Source organism: Antedon bifida, chromosome 10, assembly GCF_963402885.1.
Source record: "Antedon bifida chromosome 10, ecAntBifi1.1, whole genome shotgun sequence".
Classification (NCBI taxonomy): Eukaryota; Metazoa; Echinodermata; class Crinoidea; order Comatulida; family Antedonidae; genus Antedon; species Antedon bifida.
The window spans coordinates 5,866,865-5,892,748 of record NC_136235.1 but is presented as its reverse complement, the minus strand read 5'-3'; the positions used below and the strand labels follow the sequence as shown (position 1 = coordinate 5,892,748).

The window sequence follows — 25,884 nt, the reverse complement described above, 5'->3', positions numbered from 1 at the left end:
TAGCTAGCCTGCTGTATGTGTGCTAGCAGCTAGATAGTAGCTAGCTGTGTGTGTTTTGTAAATGATAGTAGAACTTATATGTAGTACGTTACACTTTACCATGGGGTAAGTTAATAACGACTGTATTATAAGTCGGTATCAAATATTCTAGATTTTATAAAAACTTTTAGACTAGCTAATTAGTTAGGCCAGCGTTTCACAACTTCTGCACCGCGATCTCGGCGACTGCCACACCTGGTCTTCTGAGAGTAGAAATGATTTCCCGTACAACAGTTCTGTACAGTATGGGCCTAGGCTAGTCACTGTAGGTCTACAATAATACTAAATGATAAACTATATAATATAAGTAATACTGTACAGTGTAAAATACGGAAAAGTTACTTGATGTTGGTTAAATTTATTTTCGATATTTCATATGATGTGGGAATTGTGGCCGCATAACTTTATAACATTAACATTCAAATGTTTTGATGGGAACCTCCATCCATGTTTTGATTAGGTGTGAACAGGGAGATTTCTCCCTGGTGTGAAAGGGCATGAAGAAAAGAAGCAGTTGTCATATGTTGTGTTATGCAATTGTCAATTGCATGACCCACTGTACGACCCCCGTGAGAGGTGCGTCATACCGATGAATACCATGACACACCCTTGCGTCATATATGTGACGTAACTTCAGATGGCTGTGATGCACCCATTTTGACAGGTTGTGACCATGTTGTTTATAATATGGTGGGTGGTAAAGTGACGGATATTGACACACCATTGTACGTCCCTGCTTCAATAATTATTTTTGTAAATGATATACCAATGACGCATCTATTCTGGGGATTGTGTAGTTAATAATATAATTGACAGTGCATTATCGGTACTACTATTCCCACCCCCTCCCCTCCCACTCTTTGCTGGTTGAAAAATGACTGGGTTAGCAAGTAGGCCCTTACCAAATAGCCCTCATATATTTTTTCATCAAAAATATGACTTACCTTCAGATGACCATGATGCACCCATTTTGACGGATTGTGACCATGTTGTTTATGATATGGTAGGTGGTAAAATGACAGACATTAACACACCATTCTTCATCTAGGTTTTTTTATATGTCCCTGCGTCAATAATTATTTGTAAATGACGTACCCATGACGCATTTATCCTGGGGGTTGTGTAGTAATAATATAATTGACAAGTGCATTATCGGTACTACTCTCCCCACCCCCTCCTTTTTCCTGGTTTTGAGATAGGGTACACCAACTTTAAATTCAATCAATATTTATTGTATATACTACCCGTTAAAACTTTAAAAAAAAATGAAATAGGGCAAACATTTAATGTTAATTCTACCACTAGATCTAACTATTTAGTGGATTATGAACAAAGTATAATTATCGCCGTGGTTTTATAGGGTTCTGGCACCAGAACTCAACTGCCCATTGCTAAAGCTGAGACGATCGAGTCTTTGGTCCTCTAAACTTAGGTGGGTAAAGACGATGATGAGTAAAGACTATACTGTAGTTTGTAAAAGATAGTGAGTTTTTAAAACAAAAATTGATCGAGAATTGAACCTAAAAAACCTCTAAACCCAGCACCAGTACCACACCACTAAGTCAGTCGAAAAAATCAATGTTAAACTTTGTACATGAGTTTATAAAAAAGTGTATGCATGCACGATTTTCAATTGACCAATCAATTGTGTTCTGCCAGAACCCTATACATGGCGTATAAAATGATAGCCTTAAATTGTTCATGTCTTTCTTTTTTTAAATGACCCTTTACTTAAAAAAAGAAACTACCCTGCTTTGACGGTACATGTCATTGATGAAATTTGATTTCAAGTTACTTTTATTGTTAAATTATGATATCAGTATGTTTTAATTATCGGTATGTTTTAATTGGTATATTGGTATGCAATCTTATTGTAAGCGGTAGTTTCATCTGTGCACAGTTTGTGATGAAGTACAACAACTCTGTTGGAGAAATTCTTACTTGTAAAAACCCAGTAATAATGGTTGTAAAATCAAAGAGAATTAGTGCACTTAGTAGAATAAGAGCATCTTCATTGTTCCCTACGGACATAATCCATTGTTGAAATAAAGCACACTCATCTTCAAAATAATAACCTACAGTAGCAGGGTGACAATTTTGCTTTAAGCTGAATTGGTTTTTAAAGTTCAAAGGTTGATTGAATTTTCATTTTAGACAAATATTGAAGTTGTCGGTAATAATAATAATAACCATAGGCTCCTACTTGAAACACTGTAATTAATAAGCACACCCCTGTTTTTTATCAGTTTCCATACAAAGTGAATCACTCATTTTATAGTTACAGTAAAGCTTGAGGACAATAATAACATTTACTTTACCTTTATGCTAATTAAATTACATTACTGTCAAAGTAACTGCCTATTTGATTATTAACTTTTCTCTGAAAAGTACTGTTACCATGCTGACAAACCTTGCAATACAACATTATAATAACATCTTAAAATCATGAATATTGTAAACATTCAATTAGTTTTTTACAAATGTTGTAATAAAATTCTTAATTAGCTAATTGTAATGTAAATTAGCAAGAATAATTAATTCATTTTTTTTTAAATTAGGGAGTTTATAATTATTTTGAAATTATAAACAGATATTAAAAAAATATAAGTAACAATGTATGAACATTACTAGATGGATATGTTGGCTTTATTGCAATAATACTGTACATTACCAGCAATAAATAAAAGCACCTTCCATTGACAGTTTAATGATTTCTTTCAAGGTCCTTTTATAAATGTAAGGTTTCATTATATTATAACTATCAATCACGTAATCCTTTAAAAGTTATTGTAATACTAATATTAAATTAAAAAAATAATATGTGTATTTCAAGTCAAATTTGTTTAAAACTGATCACTTTGTACATTACATTGATCAAATCAAATCACTTTATGTCATGCTCAATAGGAAGATAAGTGTGTTTTTCATAGTACAGTATAAAGTAGTACATAAAAATATTTTAAAACATTTGGTTAAAAGATATCTTAATGAAAAAGCACTTAATAATACCTGATCAATAACACATGTACAGTATTCCAGTACATTCAATTCAAAAGACATTTATTTTCGTCCAAAAGACAATAAGTAAAAAGACAGTAATGACAGATTATTGAACAAAAGGTACATTGTACAATAGGGTGGCCCTTTTGTGGCCTGGCCTGTAAAATGTGGCTATGGGTTTGCCATCCTACCTCCTGTTACCTCTTGTTTGTAGAATGGATCATTCTCCATTCTCCCTTCTTTATTCTAATTCTGAATTCAACCCCAGCTCTAATGAAGTGATTTGATCTGAATGAGATAAGATGTCATCCTACCCAACTAATGAAATGCATTCATAATTAGAATGGATTCCTTAGTCATCCCCATTACTGTAAAAAGTGTAATACCAACGTTGTTCTGTGCAGTCATACGTTGCTACTGTACTGTATAGTTGCCTTAAGTAAGTGTATATTAGTACACATACAGCAGGCAGTTCTACAGTACAGTATGTCCAACATATACAGTAGTCATAATCAAAATACAAAGGAAAGCAACAAGGATAATAATGTTTAGAAAGGAAGGTTCCTGGGACACATCTTATTTTCATAGGTTGAAAGTGCTTGAATTATTATCTATTGATGACTTGTTTAAATTACATAGACTTTCATTAGGATTTAAGGTGTTGAAAGGTTACTGTCCCCATTCTTTCAATGAGTATATTAAAACTAGTGAAAGATTTCCGGGTAGGTTTTTACGTTGGAATTCGAAAAGCTATACTTTTCATAATTCTGTATTTGTTTCCTTTCCTAGACTATGGGAGCAAATACCAAATGACATAAAAGATTCACAAACAATTTCAATATTTAAGGCTGCTCTAACAAAACACTATATTTCATGTTATGTATAGTTTATTTGTATTTTTCTTGTATATGGTTTTATCTTAACTGTTTGTATTGTATGGAATGAGTGCAGAATCTGTTTGGGCTTTAGCCTATTCTCATTCCTGGTTATTTTTACATTGATGACCGAATAAATATTATTATTATTATTATTATTATTATAAAATTGGTACACAATATGTGAACAAACATTAGTTGGTACAGTAATTAGTCAACTCATTCTCTCAAAATTAGACCTACATTCTTTCTGATACCATTAAGAGCTTGGTATATACTATAACTATAATTAAGATGTACATTATAATGATACAAGTCTTTTGTAGAACAGTATAAGATGTGAGGTTCTATTGATTGAATTTTACAGTTGTGCTTTTTGTTTGATGGATGGATGTGACATCCAAAATAAAGGAAATTAATTTGAGTACTACTGTACTGCTGTATTCTTGTCAGAATATGACCAGAAATAAAACAGTAACTTCAGTTCGTGGAGCTGTAGCTTGGTGGTTAACGTGCTTGCCTTCCAATCCCAATGTCCAGGGTTCAATCCTGACCTAGTGCTAGGGTTGTAACTCCACTCCCTAAGCCTCAAATAAGAATTAGTTTTATATAAGCACGATAGATTATATTATAAAATAGTTTATCCATCCTGTTGGATGCGTATGAAATAATAAATACTTTTATTAATAAAAAACACAACACAAGGTGCTAATAATAACATAATCATGGAGTTGGTGAATGTTAGCATCACCTAACATATACAGTGAATTATTCATAGCGTTTCTTTAATTGCTTTGTTTTCTATCATGTGCACATGATGATGAAGTGACTGTTTTATTACATTCTAATAATAGTACTGTATACACACATTGGTTAGCTTTCTTGTTTTTTTATTGTCTCCCACTAAGATGTAATATACAGTGATACAGTACAAACAAAGTACTTAATGTTAAGCTCTGTCTGCTCTATAAAACTAGTTTGACAAAAAAGTATATAAATATGGTAGTGATATACTTTAATATGGTAGTGATATGACATCATCATGTCCATATATGGGCACATCACATTTTTTTGTCACATAAAGTTTGATTAGTGTAGACAGAGCTTTAGAAGAGGTTCTTGAAAACTATTAAGTTTTGTCTACACTATAAACTCTATGTGACAAAAAAAAGGGTTGTGCCCAAATATGGTAGGGATATGATGTCAACATGTCCATATGGGCACATTACATTTTTTGTGACATAGATTTTGATAGTATAGACAGAACTAAATTATATCTATAGTTTTGAACAAACAAACAGTTCTCAACTTGGTATAATTAATTTATCTAAATAATAAAAAATATCTGCAGTGAATTGAACATTTTGGTCATCATGAAAATGAAAGGCTACTGTACCACGGTGCTCTTTGTTGTGGAAAAAACCCCTGATTTTTTTGTGGTACAGTATTTTGGGTCATTGGTTAAATTATAATATTTTACCAATTTCTGGCTATTTGGGCACCTTCTGCAGCAGAGCTAGTGTACTATATTACTGTACAAGTTGTATGGTCTCCATTCCCATTGAAAGTGTAATTGCTTTCCAACGGTTTTTCCATAGCCACTTTTGACTAAATAAACTAGTACAGTAGTGCTGTATGTAAATTACATTCACTTTCATCATTATTAGTATTACAGCAGATGTATTTGATTTGAAAATCCCTGTGGAGCTACAGTAGAACTTAGAAGGCGATGATTGGAATATGACGCTGTATTGACAAATCTATGTCATTGTCAATACAGTACTCACTTTTTGTAATTTGTAGTGTTTTAATTTCTTGTCCAATGTGCAAAGGTTATAGCTAATTTTATAGTTGATATATTTTGTTGAAAATTGATATACAGTACTCAGTACTGTACATAAGGAGAATATCTATACAGTTTCCACTTAGGATCAGATCAACGTAATGATTAAATCGATCTTATTAGCAATTTGAAGCTAGTCTGACATCTCACGATCTTACGATCTGTCTACACTATCAAAGTAGTTTGACCAAAAATGTGTGATGTGCCCAAATATGGAAGCGATATGCCCAAATATGGTAGTGATATCATATGCCCAAATATCGTAGTGATATGCCCAAATATGGTAGTGATATGACATCATGTCCATGGGCACATCACATGTTTTTGTCACATAAAGTTTGATGATAGTGTAGACAGATTAATTTGTATTTGATAATTGAACAAATTTATCTTGATGTTGTGTCCATATTAATTCAAAAATAAAATTAAAAAAAACAAGGGAGCGCTATCAATAGAATAGTATTACTATTAGTCTGTCAAAAGTAGATGTCAAAAAGAATTTAATTTTAGCTGAAAAATAAGATTTTAAAAAGTAGACATTTGTAATGTGAAGGTCTTTTATATGTTGAATAAAAATGTTCTTCATATCAAATTAAAAGATTTGAGAATAAAGTTACTTATTAAACTCATCATTTGATCTTCACAGGGAACAACCGATCTTCACCACACGAGCTCATGTTTTTCGAATTGATCCTGTTTCAAAAAAGAATTGGCTCCCCTCCAGTAAACAGGCTGTCAACATCTCCTATTTCTATGACAACACAAAAAACATATATCGCATAATTAGCGTAGATGGCAGTAAGGTAGGCAGCTTCAATTTAATTATTTTAGTTCATAACAATTCAATACACACAGGACTCCCTATTTTGTTAAAGATTATTAGATAATTCCTGGAAAAAAAAACATTTTATGGTTTAATTTTAAATGAGGTGAATTTTAAATGAGATATGTGTTGATGCCTCGCTTACCTGGATAAACCGAAAATAGCCCATGCTCTCCAGGATGAGGGCTTGGAAGAAAAATTGAAAGTTCCTAAAGGCACCCCTCAACCATTATGGACCAGTCTGTTATTACTGCTGCCATCCCCGCAGCCAAGTAAACATAATGATGATGGTAGTACAGTACGTTGGGGCGTTCTTACTTGAGTGTGTGGTTGCAGACTGGTCTATATTATGGTCTTTTAACTTTTCATATCTAAGCTTTCCCTTTGGAGAGCACATGCTATTGTCTGTTTATCCAGGTAAGTAACACTAATAGACTACCCGTGTTTGTATAATTTATTCATCAGTCACTGATTTTTATTTATATATTATTTTTTATGCTATTACTGTACAGTCATACTATAGTCACTCGTATTTGTTATTGTAATAACATTCGATTCAATTCTGTTTTAGGCTATTATTAACAGTACTATAAATCCTTCGATGTCATTTACTAAAACATCTCAGAAATTTGGGCAATGGTCTGATAGCAAAGCAAGCACTGTGTATGGTTTAGGATTTTCAACTGAAGCCGAGTTAAATAAGGTAATTATCAATTTATTTATTCAAGTTTCATCACTGATTCCACTTTGAAAAAAAATCCTTATTGAAAGATAATGCAATGAATGTAAAGTATGTTACCTAAGGATAAAAGAATTGGCACATAAGCTTGTCTCGAACCCATGCCTGTCAATGCAAGTCAGATGTCCCTTACCATTTATTCCATACCTCTCTCTTAGTCTGATGTTATTGGAAGACACAGATTATTAAAAACCTGTTAAGGTAGAGGGTAGTCTCATATTGTATGTGATTTACATATTTATAATTAGATTTTCTGTAATGTACCGTATGTGTACACAGTACTATTTCTGTAACAATAAAAAAGATGTTATCTACATGCAATGCATTATTAAGTATACTTATTAAGTAATTTGGAGTAGGTTACCATAGAGATAACTATAGAATAGTACCAGTAGAATTCATAGGTCACCAGGAAACACCACCCCTGCACCAGGAACATTGTTGTAAGCCTATTACTTCCTTCTTCTACGTTGTATTGTTATAGCATACTTGATGCTTTATTACCTGATACAACTTGTAAAGTTGCTGCTTAAAAGTATAAATGCCGAATAAAAAGAACGCCAGAAACGTAGAGATCACTGTCGTACGTGTAAGTTGATTGTATTCATTTATTTTATATTATAGTTTGTAGAGAAATTCAATGAAGTTAAGGAAGCTACGAAGGGTGGACCATCAGAAAAAGGGAGTGGAGAACCACCGAATATTGTGAATTCACATGTTCATCATGTAAGTACAGTATGCTATACAAATAACAGGGCTTAAATTTACCTTCAAAGCTGAATATTGTTGATTTCCTGGTAAATATATACAGTAAGGAAGAACATGAAATGCAGTCGATAATAATCTGACAATTTTGAATTCTTTGCCTACAATTTTTTTAATCTATGCGATCTCTTTCATGATCAATTTTAGTTTATGTGATCTCTTTCATGATCAATTTTAGTTTATGTGATCTCTTTCATGATTAATTTTAGTTTGCGATCTCTTTCATGATTATTTTTAGTTTGCGATCTCTTTCATGATCGATTCTAATGTTTTAAAAGCAATCTCTTTCATGATCAATTTTAATTTATGTCATCTCTTTCATGATTAATTTTATTTTATGCGATCTCTTTCATGATTAAATTTAGTTTATGCGATCGCTTTCATGATTAATTTTAGTTTATGCGATCTCTTTCATGATTAATTTTAGTTTATGCAATCTCTTTCATGATTAATTTTAGTTTATGCGATCTCTTTCATGATTAATTTTAGTTTATGCGATCTCTTTCATGATCAATTTTAACATTTTAAAGCAATCTTTTTCGTGCTAATTTTAGTTTCTGCAATCTGTTTAATGATAAATTTTAGTTCATGCAATCTGTTTCTTGATCACTTTAGATCAATTTTAGTTCATGTGATCTTTTGAAAAATACATAAGAGATTCTTCATCTTTAAAATAACATTAGCAAATGTAATGATTATGGAATTTGACTTTTGGGAATAATATCTTAAGTGGTTTTCAATAGCAACACATAAAACATGTTTCATCTTTGAAAGAACATATCCATCATAAATATTATTTATCTGTAGTTTTCTGATTTAACATTTATGGACATGTTTATAATCCAAACTGGATAAAAAAGTTCTCAAATGAAGGCGGACACAATTTATTATCATATATCCTCTGGTATAATCCCACCCCCCTATAACACAAATTTGGGCTGACTTTGTGGGGGAATATACTATACCTGGGGAAACCCTGATTCAGGAGAAAAGAAATTATTGGTAAGCATTTCTTATAAAGTCATTTGAACTGGCTAAAGAGGTCTACGTCCAGACCAAAAGTCAATACTGGGACTATACCCGGGAAATGACCTGAAGTGGGATTATACCCGAGGATAAATGGTAATTAAATCAAATTGTTTGATGTGGCTTTGTGTTGGGGACCTAATTCCATTGGTCAGTTGTTTTGCACTAGTCTGATGTGATTGTACTGTGTACTCAATACCTATATTCAGTAACATGTGTAGTACCTGATAATACTGTACTTCAAAATATTTTTACATTCACTTTTTAGCTAATCAAATTTTTTCAATAACAAAATAATGATTTACCACAAAGTATAATTTTATAAGGGTACTGTATATTGGGTTACAATATTGGACAAACGCCTAATCAAAATTATTTACAAGAGAAAACTTTTCTAGCTATTATATTTGATTTTCCAAGAGGTTGTTTTGGGGTTGACTACAGTACAGGTAGTAAGGAATTCCAAGCCACAATACTAAGTTTTGTTAAGCTTTTGGATAAAACTATTACTTTACCATAATGCTGTTACGTACAGTAGTTGATTATAACTATGACTGGATGATTATGTTACTCACTGTAACGAACTTAAATAAATACAGTATGTTCCAATTGATGTCATGGATGACTGCACATACAATTACTGAATCTAATTGACCATCCAATTATCAGTCACTTGCAGTGTTTCTCTACAAATAAGTGTACATTTCAAGCTCATTTTCTCTAGTTAACGGTACCAACAGTTGCATTACCAGTAGGGTACATGCTAATTGATAATTAGATTATCACGCAATGTTATTAATGTTCTATAAATAAAACGTATCTAGTCCATTGACCTGTGACATAGGGATGATGTCTACATTTTGAAATGGAGAGAAATCCCATTACATGCACATTTACAGCTCACATCAATATTACATTGGCATCACGTTCAGTGTACATAACTTTTACAGTACATACAGTATGAGATAATATTTAAATCACATTTATAGCTCACATCATTACAATAAACATTGGCATCATATTCAATCACATTTATTACAGCACAGGATACAGTGTACTGTACATGAGATGATATTTACATCACATTTATAGCTCACATCATTACAATAAATATTGGCTTCATATTCAATCACATTTATTACAGCACATGATACAGTGTACTGTACATGAGATGATATTTACATCACATTTATAGCTCACATCATTACAATAAACATTGGCATCATATTCAATCACATTTATTACAGCACATGATACAGTGTACTGTACATGAGATGATATTTACATCACATTTATAGCTCACATCATTACAATAAACATTGGTATCATATTCAATCACATTTATTACAGCACATACATACAGTGTACTGTACATGAGATGATATTTACATCACATTTATAGCTCACATCATTACAATAAACATTGGTATCATATTCAATCACATTTATTACAGCACATGATACAGTGTACTGTACATGAGATGATATTTACATCACATTTATAGCTCACATCATTACAATAAACATTGGCATCATATTCAATCACATTTATTACAGCACATGATACAGTGTACTGTACATGAGATGATATTTACATCACATTTATAGCTTACATCATTACAATAAACATTGGCATCATATTCAATCACATTTATTACAGCACATACATACAGTGTACTGTACATGGGATGATATTTACATCATATTTACAGTAGTAAGATAAATAAAAATGTACTTAAATATTGCAAGCATTTTTTTATTCTGGCTTAGCCTTGCGTTGCCGGGTTTATTGAGTTGTCCAAATCACCATATGTTTTCATTGTATTATAAATAACTCATTTGTACTTTGTACTATAACTATACATTGACAGTATGAAATTAAACTTGAACTTGATCTCCAATATAGTCTATAACAAGTATATGAAGAATGAAAGCACTTACCAAGTACATACATTTTTCAACAGGTTTAAATTACCGGATTTTATTGCTTTTGTTTAATAATAATTGTTCATTTTAACTTAATTCTTACACTTACATTACAGTATACAGTATCAGTATATTAGAAAGTAAGATAATTGAATTGTTTATTGTGAGGAACAAATTTTCACTTTTGATTTAAATTTGATATCTGTTAATGAGACGATGGTACGTGCCTATGTGAGTATGTGGTTGGTGGATTAGTCCATTATTGTAGAGGGATGTCCAAGGAACTTTTATCTTTCCATGGTTTTTCCTCTGAAGAAGAGCACTAGGTCTTTGTTAGTTTATCCAGGTAAGCAGCACTCATAGACTCCTAGTGGGTTATGTTTTTTATTTGAAAAACAGAATCTAGAAGTCGGAATTGATACATTATTATATGTACAGTACAGTATCTATCGTCGTGAGGTAATTTCCCGCATGGTCGTAATCAAAACGGTACTAGGTTTGGTCTACTAGCGTTCCTGCTCCCAACTCGTCATCCATTCATAGAAGCCTTGATGAAGTAAGCCTACCTGGTGGTGACTATAGAATGGTCCCGAGATAACGACTAAACTTCAGCTTTAGTTGATAAAAGATTGAAATGTTTTGTTAGAGGTAGATTATACGATTTGAGTTTGCTTATAGTGTAACGTTTTTGTATATTACGGTATGTCTATTAGATTAGTTTGATATGTGATGAATTAATTCATTTATTATACATTTTACAGTATATATAGGTATACGTTAATATATTGTTTTATTAGGCCTATAAATATCAATAGAAAACATTGATGTGTTAGTTATAATTAATTTCATAAAATAACAAAATATTGATATAATGAAGAAAAGCAAAGAAATTATGGAGCGGCTTTTCCTGAATATACAATACTAAGTATCGTAAGTTTAAATTTATAAATTTTAGGCGATCTTGTCAAAGGTCAAGCGCCTATAGCCTGCCACGTTTCGATATTCAATATTGAACTTGACCCGACGTGGTTCCACAATATCTTTATATGAAAATGGTAGAGTGGATAGAAACATAAATTAATTTAAATTTAAAATGTTTACCTTAAACTGGTTTTGAACTGAATCGGTTGATGTCTTATCGTTTTATGTATGATTTGGTTTGGTTTAAATTATGTTTGATAAAAATTTGTAAGCGTATAGAATGAAATGCTCGCGTTACGATGTACGTGTGTAATTCTGTTTATATCATCATCGTAGATAGGAGGAAATTATAATAGGTATTATGAATGCGAGAAATGACTTGATGGTACATTCCAACTAGAGTCCTATGTTGGCACCTAGGCCTATATAACGTCGTGAGGTAATTTCTCGATTGATCGTAATCAAAACGGTACTGGGTATGGTCTACTAGCCTAACACCGCAACTTGATTGTTACCTATTAAAAGCTTTCCACCCAGGTACATTAGTATATTCATTCAATGTCCATTATATTTGAGAACTGATTATAGATTTGACTTCAATTGTAAAGTGTGCTACATTCACAAATATATACCATTTGAGATGAAATAAGGATGAATATGTCAAGCATTGCATACTGTGTGTCTATTGATTTTAACACTCAATTAACTGATTGCACTGAAGGAATGAATATCAATGTGTTTTTTCAATTGAAGTTCTCTACGATGTGCATTTAAATCAGAATCGGGCAATGAATAATGGAATATGGCCTAATTTCAAATATCAACTGTCTGTGGCTTCCTGTTTTCATAATGTTGTAAATCCAAGTCAATCCAAAGAGTGGTTTATTTATTATTTTATAATCGCATTGGTATACGGTGTGGGCATATGACTGTTGAGCTGCCAACAAATTAAGCCACTGTAAAAATGCGGCCAGATCATCGGTTAGGTTAGGGTTAGGCCAGCTTTGCTACCCAAACTTGTCTTAAGCCGTTTGCGGTGTATGCCTCTACCACTGGTTGAAGACCTACCTTATCTATTAAATATGTCTTATATTAAGCTCTGTCTACATTATCAAACTAGTTTGACAAAAAAAAAACTATGATGTGCAAAATGGTAGTGATATTCTCAAATTTAATAGTGATATGGTATCATCATGTCCATATATGGGCACATCACATATTTTGTCACATAAATTTGATAGTGAAGACATTGCTTTACACTACTGTACAGTATGTCAACTTTTGTAGTAGAGTTAACATAAATGTACAAGTATTATTTCTACAGTATTTATTTCGTGTTTAACCTGGGAAAACATCTCAGTTAATAATCAAACTGTATTTATGCCTAGGATCCCTCTAGTCATGAAATTCATCACTGGCTTTTTTCCCCTGGATAATTAGATAGCATTCTGTGTAAACATGCTTTTGCATTTAAACTTAATGAAATACTAGCACTAGTAGCATGGTGAAATCTGGAATACTTTAATGTGTACATTTCACTGTATTATAATAGTGTACTGTAAATAAAAATAATAAATTATACCATATATTTTTGTTATCCAACTATTGAGTAACAGACATTTTACGAGAGCCTGTGTAACTATATAAAAATATACAGTAAACATTTACATTGAGCTTACGTAACTGTAAATTTGATTCTTGAAAAATTTTAAAGTTTCATTGAAAGTATATTATTATCATAGATACCAGTAAAAAATTGCCTTGTGACATTCACAATAATTTAAAATTACTAATAAAATGTTATTTAAATGTTTAATCTTGTTTTGGTTAAAAATTCATCTACAATACAGTAAGATTTTGTCTGAATGATGTAGTCATTTGGAAAATTAACATATTAATAAACTAAAGCTCTGTCTACACTATCAAAGTTCATGTGACAAAAAAAATGTGATGTGCCCATATATGGACATAATGTCATATCACTACCATATTTGGGCACATCACAATTTTTGTTGTCAAATTAGTTTGATATTATAGGCGGAGCTTATAAACATCAGAGACTTTTTACCCTATCCTTTATTCTTGGGCTCTATTTTTAGGAGTTTCCCTCAAAATAGTTTAGCCTGATAATATTGTCCTTTGAACAATGTTATATTGATAATAGTGTACGTTACAGTATGCTCATTGATAATTTACAGTAAGACATTTGGGCTTTACGATACTATTGACAGTGCATTATTATGTGCACTATGAACCAATACTGCTGCCAATAATTACCTAAGGCACATCATAGTCAATCTATAGTAATAGAATGAGACATGTTCTATTATCGCACCTATCCCAATGTTCTAATAATAATAATTTATGATCCTCCAGGCCTTGTCTTTTAAGGCGAGTGAGTGCGATCACTTACCTAACACACTCCTAAACTGCCCTTGAGGAGTGCGATTTACCACATGCTTAAATTTGGTAAACTTCTACACACGTAAATACAAACAGTACACCTACAGCACCCCTGAATGTATTGAGGAGTGCAATTTGTAGCACACCTATGATTTTCAAAAGACAAGGCCTGATCCTCTATAAACCAACCTACAACAAGAAGATAAAAACAATACAAATAAATAAATTAAAATTATATGAATTAATTAAAAAGGTTATAATAATGTCTTTTTTTAGCTATATATAAATCAGTTTAAATATCATAATCATTTCCTGAAATATATTGAAGTAAAAAATTTAAATAAAAATATTTTTTGAAAGGTTTGGAAATAAACCTTTCATAATCATATAAAATTACATAATAACAGTTGATATAATTGTTTAGTAAGTATAAAGCTCTGTCTACACTATCAAACAAGTTTGACAAAAAAAGTGTGATGTGCCCAAATATGGTAGGTAGTGATATTCCAAAATATGGTAGTGATATGACATCATCATGTCCATATATGAGCACATCACATTTGTTTGTGATATAAAGTTTGATAGTGTAGACGGAGCTTAATACTATCTTATGGACAACCTTGTGTTATATTATCAATCATTGGAGGTAAGAGTAAACGGAAATAAAGAAATGAATAGATACAATTGGTTCATATTCTTGTCATGATAAATATGTCCCTAGGATAAAATTCTTGCCTTCCTTGATGCATTGCACAATTACGGTACATACACTGACTTTATAGTACTTTTTAAAGAACTATTGAAAATCTGAAGAATCGTTTTTATTACAGATTTTAAAAAGCGTGATTTACCATCTTTAATCTTCAATTTGTATTTCAATTCTTTAAGGCATCATGAGCGTCTTCTAGAATTTACATAGCTTGACCTTGAATTTAAATTGCGAAGGTAATTTATTTCGTATAGTAGGTATTCCTTCATGGGTATGCAGCCTGTGCGAGTAATGCAGAGAACATTAAGAAAAAGCATACAGATTATGGTAAATTAACAACTGTAGTGAAAATACGGAATGAGATAGAAACAAAGGTTGTGTATATGTACTGTGTGTCAATATAAAATTGTCCAAAGGAACAATATCACAAGACTGAAAAGGGACACTTTATGTTAGGATACAACGCCAAGCATACTGATGACATGTATGGCACATCAATATTTAAGTGTCCAAATAGGACAATGTCATGAGCAGGCCTGTAGCCAGGGCTTTTTATGGTTCTGGCGAAACCCCCCTTTTACAGCGAACCCTCGACATGCCCTACTAAAAAGATAAATTTTCTATATTTTATTACACTGTACATTTATGGTATACCCTTTTGTATAGGAGACTGAGCATCCATAAGTAAAGTGTAAAGTCATAAGCAGGCCAGTAGCCACAGGGTTTGTTGGTTCTGGCAAAACCCCCTTTTACAGTGAACCCCTTAATCTATGGTGAACCCCCTTAATCTATGGTGAACCCCTTTAATCTATACCGAACCCCCACCCACGACATGCCCTACTACCCCTAAATATAAATAAATTTGCTATATTTTATTACGTGGTACATTTATGGTATACCCTTTTGATGTATTAATATTATTTTACTGGTTAAACACAGACATTTAATGTGTTGTAAGATAAATCAGCTTTTGTGTTGTTATCTATCATTTCTTGACAAAAGCCTATTTTAAGGTAGAAATAATGATGTAAAAGGAAATAGCCAATTAGTTGATTTTTTCTTAAATTCCAAAGGGTGATGTATTAAATCGCTTAAAGGTACAATACAGTAAGTTTAATTAGAGTAGAGCTCCTTTCTCACATGCGTGTCGGCAAAATGCCGGTATACTGTAGAAGCCTTCATGCATCATATACAGTAGCATATAACTATTCACATCTGACTATCTGGAATGGAATTAACCAGTATACGGACATTCACCGAGAAAGGGTCAAGTTATATCTAGCAAATAAATAGTGTCCGACAAAATTATTGAGGCGCCCTTTATTGTTATTGTATATTCCTGTTTAACTTTTTTGTTTGTTTTTGCTTTATATAGGACAGAACTGGTAGTGGTAGTAGTAATGATTCGTCTAATGTTGTCATGGTAACGTCTGCAGCAAAAGACTCTCAGCTTAAGTATGAAAATGACCGGTTAAAAATAGCATTGGCACAAAGGTGAGAGAGGGTACTTAAATATTTTAACAATGGGGAATTATGTTTTATTGCTATGCCCCACTACTAATTTAGGGGAAACCACTGTTAAAGATGTATTGTCCCCCAAACACATGAAAAATGAAGATTAATAAAATCAGACTTTGAATATATTATTTTTTTTTAATCAAGTTAATCACTTCTGTAGAAAAAAAAGGTGAAAAATTAATGTTTTAACCTATGAAATGAAAGGAGGTGGTTAAATTCAACCAAAAACCCATTGGCTGGAGTGGCAGCCAATTTGACTATTTTTTGCTTTAAATTACAGTTTTTTAGGTAAATAAATTTTTTTTTCCGATCCAATTTTTGGTCAAAGTGCTATTAGATGACATTAAAATGGCATATTCAAAAAAACAATTAGAATTATTTTTTCCAAATTCTTAAAGGGGACACCTTGTTGGATCCTGAAGGTGGTATTCCTTTAATAAATAGTGGTTCTATCTACTGTATTTCCAACTATAGCAATGATAACAATAATAATACAAGTAATATTATATTACCATAATAAACAATAGAAAAGATAACAATAATAGATACTGACATCTTATTTTTGCCTGTATTTCATTGTTTGGATTTTCACACTTAAAGTTGAAGAGTAAACCTTGCGGTTTTTAAATCAATAGTTTTATGAATGAAGTTTGGTTTAACTGTTGAGCAGATAATACAAATAATAATAATATACTGGCTTTAATGCTCAATATAGCATTCCAAATATGGTTATGCATGAATGAATGAGATATGAAATGTAGTCAGATAGTATACTATTCTAACAGCAGTTATTCATGATAAAGTACTAGTTTAATATATCAAGTAATATTGTAGGACAGTTTAAAATATATAGATAAATCCATATTCAAGTGAAGAATGTCTATTTAACATTTAAATTCGTTCCTTTAAAATGAATAGTGATTAATTAGTGAATTTATTATTATAATTATGAATTAATTCATATTTTTGTAACAATATCTTACTTTAATAAAATCAAATGATGGTACTTGAAATTTAGCAATAATCAAATAATAATCAAGTTCTTTGTCGAATAGCCACTAGGGACTTAGCACATTACCCCTGTAAATGGAACATTACATTTATAGTGAATTTCAGCCAACTAGTACATTTTTAAAAGACAATATCTTGATCGCATATCAACATTTTTTTTCTGTTTATCTTCAGTTCTGCAAATGCCAAAAAGTGGGAGTTAGAACTACAAACGCTAAAGAATAATAACGCAAGGTTGACAACCGCGTTACAGGAAAGTACAGCAAATGTTGAGGAATGGAAGAAACAGCTCTCAGCTTACAAAGAAGATAATGCTAGATTAAAGAAAAGGGTAAACATATCAATCTTACATTATTAGGACTTTTTTAACTTCTAACAGTAACATAAATAATTAGAGGACTTTTGCTTTTTGACTTTGTTCTTGTTCTTTCTCTCGTGTCTTGCGTAATGTGTTCGTCCATTAGCAGATTTTGTGTTGGTTAGTATTTCATTGGCTTTAAAGTCAACATGTTAGCATTTCTTAAGCTCTGTCTACACTATCAAAAAGTGTGATGTGCCCAAATATGGTAGTGATGTACCTAAATATGACATCATCATTTCGATATTTGGCACATCACATTTTTTTGTAAAGTTTGATAATGTAGACAGAGCTTTATAAGCCTTTACATTGTGTAGATTTTTTCCTTGACTACTAGTTTTATTGAAAATAGGTTAGGTTTTAGGGGTTAGGTTGGGTTATTATGTTTCTGTTGGCTGTCATCATTGCAGGCGCTGCACTCTGTGACCGCCAAGTCATGCGTCACAAATTGATAACTATTGAATACATTAAATAATGTGCAGAATGTTATAACATGCCAATTCAAACCCAAATTTTGTAAACAAAAAATGATTTCAAATTAGTTTTAAATGGGTTTAAATTTGGAGATTGGTGAACATAATAAAGATTCTAAAAGTAATGTAAGGTGTCACTGATCAGAAATAGACCATCATCTCATGGAAGGGTTTGAAGAAGAAATTTATTAGAAAAGAAATGGTTTTTAATTATTCTCTTATTGACATTCAGAGTTATGGCCTATTTTTTTAAAAACATGATTTAATAATGATAATTAACAAACAACTTTCTGGAATTGTTTATTAGACATTCTGTACTGTGAAAGTGAAATGCCAACGTTTGTACAAATGAATCTTGTCTGTCTCGTATTGTCTAGTGATTGTTTTATGACGTAAAAGAAATCTTAATGTTCATAATCTCTGTTTAATGCGAAAATCTTTTTTTCACTGCTAATACGTAGTGTCTAAATACTTATGTAATAAATATACAATGCATACTGGGATGATACTTGCATTCAATTAATGATAGTAAACTATATGGAATAAGGGTGTATTATATGTTGCATGCGTAATGTAGCTAGCTATATAGCTACAGATGGTGGTATTATATTATGCATGTGCTTCTTACAGAATTCTGACCTGGAAACAGGTCAAGGTGAAAGTTCATTACTTCAGGATAAGAATGATCTTCAACAGCAGCTTCAGGCTCTATCTCTTGCACATAAAACCAAAGAAAAGGTAAACGGAGCAGTCTTTAATGATTGTCACAGAGATGAAAATACTTTAAGCTCTGTCTACACTATCAAACTTTATGTAAAAAAAAAAAGTGATTTGCCCAAACATAGTAGTGATATACCCAAATATGGTAGTGATATACCTAAATATGGTAGTGATATGACATCATCATGTCCATATGGACATGATATCACATTTTTTTGTCGCATATACTGTAGTTTGATAGGGTAGACAGAGCTTTAAAGGGAAATGGTGATGTTTGAAATGAATGATAAACTATTGTTTACAGTCAACTCTACAAATACATTGAGCTGGCCAATTATGTCTTGTTTTCCAGTGATGTTGATATTCCAAATGTGTTTTTAATAAAATAAGATCTTGGGATTTTTTTTGGGCCTCAAGAAATTCTTGTTTTGGTCCAGTATTACTGTAAGAGAGTTGACTGTATTTGTATTTCCTTTAACTAATCAAAGAAATAACTATTTTTATGAAGATTTAAAAAAAAAATTGAATTGAAAAAAACCAGTAACCAAAACAAAAGTTTTTCGAAACAGAATGTATTTTATCAACCCACTCCTTCCTGTGAATATTCCTGTTGTGTAAAGCAAAAAGATTGTCTGAATAAAATGCTTTAAACTTGGATTATTAACTTTTTTTTTGTTAAAAAAGTATGATTTATCATTCAATTTTAATATATCATCCTTTACATATTTTCACCATTTCCCTTTGATGGGTATAAATTTTCATATTTCATAAGATAAATAACAAAATAGTAGGTATTTACTTTACATCATTTTTACATCACTAAATGCTAGTAATTATTGCATACAAATGCGAATATTACACACTCCATGAATTTCACATCATTGTGATAGAATTCAATCGTATTACAATGATGTATAATTCACTGCTTGCAGTATACTACTTTTGTACTCAAAATTGATAAAGAAAACTTTTGATAACTACATAAAGTATTATTACCAATCATGACCTACCTTGACCTCAATATCTGGTGGAAGTATACTTCAGGATTCCAACACAGATTCTCCTCTCCTCTGTTGTTCTGGTAGCTTCTGTTACGGATCACAATTGTCTGATGGCACAGTCTTATTTCTTTGCTGGTCTTCCCCAGAGTCTTCCGACTGGCTAACCCTGCTCTTCCCAAAGTCTACTATTGCCTTGTAGAAGTGCAGGGAGTAGTAGGTTGGTTCGAGACATCAGAATTGAGACATCCGAGTCGCGACATCCGAGTCGATTTCATAATCGTGCCAAATACTCAAATTCAACACTCACAAATCAAACTCTGCAGTCAAATAAGTATACTGTAGACACTTTTTACTGTACAGCATTATATAAGTCACCACACAAATAGAACATATAATGGTGTTTTTAATGAGGATTGAAAACCCCTTTTTTGCCATTTTCTTTCATTTAATACATCATATTTGTCATTGGTTGCATGTAACTGTTTGCATGGTATATGATGATTTCCTTCTGTGAAACATGGTGGTATTATAAGTACTCGAAAAATATTGATTTATTTTCACATTTAGCATGCTAACCTTGTAATTTCATCTTGCATGTTTTCTGCTTGCTTTTCATCTTAATATCTTTCTCCCATTATTAGGAAACGCATGAACTTCACCTACGCTTAGAGGCCGCTGCCCACAATCAAATGGAACAATCCCAGCTCAGAATCATGCTACAGGTATCATTTTTATGCTTCGGTGCTTTAGCCACACCCACAATCATAATAAAGTGTTGAATATGCATGAGCATTATTTTTGTTTGCTACTGAATTGCACACTGCTTTAAATATTGACAATGAGTCACAATTCATTATTTAGAAGCTTATTGTATAATTATTTTATTATTATTATCCACACTAATGGATCATGTCAAATTGTTTTACTGCAGTTGTTGCAGTAACTACATTTATGTAATGTTGGCCTAACTCACCATACGTGTCTCAACATGCCATTCTAAGCACCTGAATCATTTTATGAATAATATATCTAAAATTTCATAAATATCCTGGGGCGGATCTAGACATTTTCGAGATGGGGTCCCACAAGAAAAGGGCACTTCTGGGACTGAGTATTTGAGCCACAACCCATCCCCCACCCCCCACCCATGGTGGGGGTATCTGAGTGGTTAGGCAGAACACTTTAATATCATACAGTAAGACGGTGTTCAATGCCCAGCTGTCCACACTACTGTAATGAGTTTCTGGTTAAAAAATACTAGTGAGGATAAAAGGTGACATGGAAAGGAAGGTCACCCTAACACATGATATATATATATATTACTATTAGTGCAAATAAGCTCAGCTCGCAGCTCAATCCCCTATGTTCAGATTGAATACTATTTTTTACCCAACATAACAATGAATGTTTGTTTAGAATCTACTGTTTTGCATTATAAAAATTTCATATAAAATAAAATAATTAAACACTATTATTATATTATTTTCACCAGAATTCTGACAGTCAAGTAGGTGATCTAGAGACTCAATTAGCTATGACAACGCAACAATTAGAAGATGAAAGAGAAAAGAATCAACAGAAATCTCAAGATTTATCTTCAATACACAACCAATTGGCGGATGTTATAAAGCAAGCATCAACGTTACATCAAGCTCTTGGAGAACAGTTGTAGCCAATACTTGCCATCATCAGCAAAATTGTCATCATTAGCATTTACAAACAAATCTTAGCTACCATTACAATCCCACAATTACACACCTGCATTTTATGCAACAGGAATTCCCTTTTTGAAATCTATTTTATCATAGAATTGACTGTTGGAATTGTCAGTGGAAACACCCATTGGAAATTACCAAACATTGTAAACAAAGTAAAACAAAAGACATAACAGTTATAAGCATTTTGTTGTCAAAGGCAATCTGAAAGAATAGTCGTCAGAAAGAGCAGCCATCAGAAAGAACATTCATCAGAAGGGGTCATCAAAAGGCACAGCAAATAGATGGAACAGTCAACATAAAGAACATTCATTAGAAATAACAGTCATCAAAAGGAACAGCTAATATATGAAACAACCATCAGAAGGAACAGCCAATAGATGGGACAGCCAACAGAAGAACATTCATCAGAAGGAACAGCCATCAAAAGGAACAGACAAGAGATGGAACAGCTGATTGAACTACTACTGTACTGGACAACCAGAACGGTTGCTAATGGCAACATCAACTGCCACTACTAACAATTAATCAACAGAAAAATATGTATATAAATATTGTGAAAGTATTATCAAAAACAGCATTGAATCAGGCAACTCTTATGGTTCTAGTCAGAGACTGATATGCAATCAGCCAGGTTTCAATGTCATGCCAGAATTTAATAATACAGGTTTATAGGAACTGATGCCATTTTCCTTAAATAGATTGTGGAGCTTTATTTTTTCCTCCATGAATAGATACACACCTCAAACATCGTTGTGCCTTTGAAATGTAAATGTGCATCAGAGTTTTTGCTATTCCTATGTCTACCATTTGTAGCTTCCAAACCCTTATATGGTAATGTTTTGTTTGTCAATTTTAATATATATATATATATATATTATGTCATTTGGATTTTCAAATTGAATCTAATTTTCATGGCATACAGAGCTCCAAACTATTTAAAGGGAGTCATTGATAGAAAGTCTTCCTAGAGTTTTTGATAATGCAGATTGCAACCAGGTCATACCATTTTTGAATTTATATTATATAACATTCACAACAATAATTTAAAATAAATAAACTGCGAATGTCTTGCAAATATGTAAAGAAATATAGTTATACATTTTGGGAAAACAACGAACGTTTTACAATTTTTAAAGTAGTTTATATCAGCTACTGCTTTTACGGATTTTTCGAGAGCTCTTCCAACTTTCATAAGTCCTTGATTGACACCGAAGTGTTTAAGGTGATGTCGTGAATAATGTTGTCGGACTTCCGACAGCATAATAAAATTAAAATAAAATAAACTTTTAGTTTGATTAAAAAAAACATTTTTACGCCGAACAACATCATCAGTGCAATGAAATACGGTCTTAGGTCTAAGATTATATTTCAGCAGCTGATATAAACTACTTAAAAGATATAGTTATGTTCACTTTGTGGAGAAATAAAAGTATAAAGTGTATTTGATTATCTTTAGTACATATGATACAGGAATTCATTTTGTATGCAAAATACAAGATTGCAAGTTTTTTTTTTCTGGATATAACAGTAAAGTAGCATATTTTTAAAAACTTATATTGTCTGACACATATAAACTGCAATTTGAAGTGTAAATATTATTTTATTCATACCCCTATAATTAAATATTAAACTAGCTGAATATTAATCCATTTAATTAATTTTTGTATTTAGTTTTACACTAGTATATAGCCAATATATAATACATTCCAGTTTCATTAGTTTTGTTATAGTACTCATTTTCTATGTGCATGTTTTTACTTTAAGCAGTAGTTTAAAAAAAAAAACCAATTCCTGTGAGTTGTCTTTGTCATTGACACCTGTAGTATATTACCCCTTTCATATCGCCTAGAAAAATTCTGGAGTTTAAACGCACCACCATGCACATCATGCCAAGAGCTGATGTTGACACATGGACTATCTTGGCTCAGTGAGTTTTACCACCATCATGGTTAGACTTAGACACTGGAAAGCAAAAAACATTCCTGTGTATGTGACTCAGTAATTTTCACTGCATAATAGTGTAAATAGTGTGATTTTGTTGCTAGGGAGAACTGTTTTACTGAAGGAAACCAGTGGCGTAACGCATGGAGTAATTAATGGCCCCTGGTTAAGCACTCACTATGGGCCTTCCAACACTGAGTAGTTTCATTGGGGTGGTCATGCTCTGTGGCCCTTGGGTTTAGCCAGTGCGCTCTCATAGCTGTATGCCAGTAAGTGTGACTTACCATATGACAAGTCTTCATGTCAGAGAAAGATACTGGATTGTATGCACATGAGTTATTAAGGTAAAACATTATATTTGGCAGTTAGTTTAAAAAAAGTCCATTGGGATTACCGCTTCTTGTTAATACTTTTATAGATGTAGTCACGGCTTATATAGATTATTTATATATATTTTTAGTAAACATACATTGTGCTTTCATTAAATAATACACTTTGTGAATTATGTAAAACATTTTTTTCCCAACTATTTTTCATTTTGTTTAAAGCCAGACAGTTGCTGCATAAATTAATAGATTCAAAAACAATATTTTAGCACTTTCAAATTCATTCCTGATTTTAACCAAAGTTTGGACACGTCTTTTAACCAAGACCATTGCATAGATTGTTTACCATTCAAGCAATTGTGTAAATGCTATAATAGAAGTCTGTCTGAAGAAATTTGTATTGACTTCTGCAGAAAAGCACATATGATTTTGTGGTGATGGGCGCAGGGTGCAGGGGTGTAAGGGAAAACAACAATATTAGATTTTAATATTCTGCCAATTGTTAAATAATTTCAGTGTAGCAGTAGATAAAGTTAAAGAATGGGTTTATTTAATTGAAAGATTTGAAGGATGATATTGAGAAATAATGCAGTTTGAAAATCGGAAACGTATTGTATTTTAAATGACAACTGTGTATCATTTTTCATTTATTTTTATATATTATTTTTTTAATTCAAACTAAATATTCGAATTGTTATTCGAAAAAATGAACTTAATGGCCTGTTTCTTACTCAAAAGTGTTGTTTTGTTCGAAAACGGTGTTGGTAGGTAATTTTGAAAATGAAACGGTTTCTCATTTAGTGATCGTGGTTGGTTGTGTAATGGTACGTTTTTATTATCCATTTGGAGTAGTCAAAAATATCGATGCCATTCAGCGACCTTCTGAGTTGAGTTAAGGACGATTGCATTGCAATCAAAATTGCTCCATGGTTTTAACCGGTTTTAACCGGTTTTGACGGTTGTGACTGGAATCAATTTGGGTTTTTCAAAACCATATTTAAGATTGATTCTTGAAAAAATATGGTATTAACATGTTTTTTTATTTTCAAATTTATGCATTTATTTCATTAAATGCCATAGGACCAACCCAGAAGAAAACTTGTCTTAGTTGGCCATTTATAGTTACAAAAAATAATAGTACAAGTGAGGTATGAAGCATTTATTTTATTCATTTATTTATTTCAACAATAATTTATGAGGGTAGTCCTCACTCAATATATGATAAAATATTAATGTTAATTTTAATTAGAATCAGGCCCGAAATGATTAACTATGTTGTGCTATATATTAACATAGGCCTACAGGTATTTATTTTATCTGTAAAACATTGTTAAAATCAGTGGTATATTTCATTAAGTATATCAATCTCAATTTATACATTTTTTAAAACAAATAGTACCAGCAAATGCAGTAGTGGCAACCAATATTTTGAAAATTTGAATGTTTTTTTACAATATTATATAAAAGGCAAAAATAGACTCAGGGCATTGTTTTTATGTTTGAGAAATATGGTAATTAGCAGTTGATTGATATTTAACCACCTGACCTTTGACATCTTCATTATGATGCAAGGCATGAACATATGAGCTGTTTGTTTCTTTAATTAGAAATTGGGAGTAAATTAAATATGTGAATAAATTGAGCTTTGAACAAAATGCTTTGTTTTCTTCAACTTTTTTTGAGTGGCAGTTCAGATAGAGTACATTGAACTATGCAAGTTGAAGCTGAAAACGAGTGGCACGTAACTGG

The 25,884-nt window shown here is 31.8% G+C and overlaps 1 protein-coding gene across 2 annotated transcripts; it reads left to right on the top strand.

Annotated features, from left to right (window-relative positions):
• On the top strand, positions 1-25,500 carry LOC144854386 (homer protein homolog 3-like). 2 transcript variants are annotated; one of them, XM_078712332.1, is made up of 9 exons: positions 1-105; positions 6,404-6,560; positions 7,152-7,283; positions 7,944-8,045; positions 16,445-16,563; positions 17,773-17,929; positions 19,060-19,167; positions 20,792-20,872; positions 21,643-25,500. In XM_078712332.1, the coding sequence occupies exons 1-9, from the start codon at positions 62-64 to the stop codon at positions 21,820-21,822; spliced, it is 1,080 nt and encodes a 359-aa protein (XP_078568458.1). In that variant the 5' UTR covers positions 1-61; the 3' UTR covers positions 21,823-25,500. The 2 variants fall into 2 exon arrangements, with proteins under 2 accessions (XP_078568458.1, XP_078568459.1); XM_078712333.1 differs by lacking the exon at positions 20,792-20,872.
• Positions 25,501-25,884: the final 384 nt, after the last annotated feature.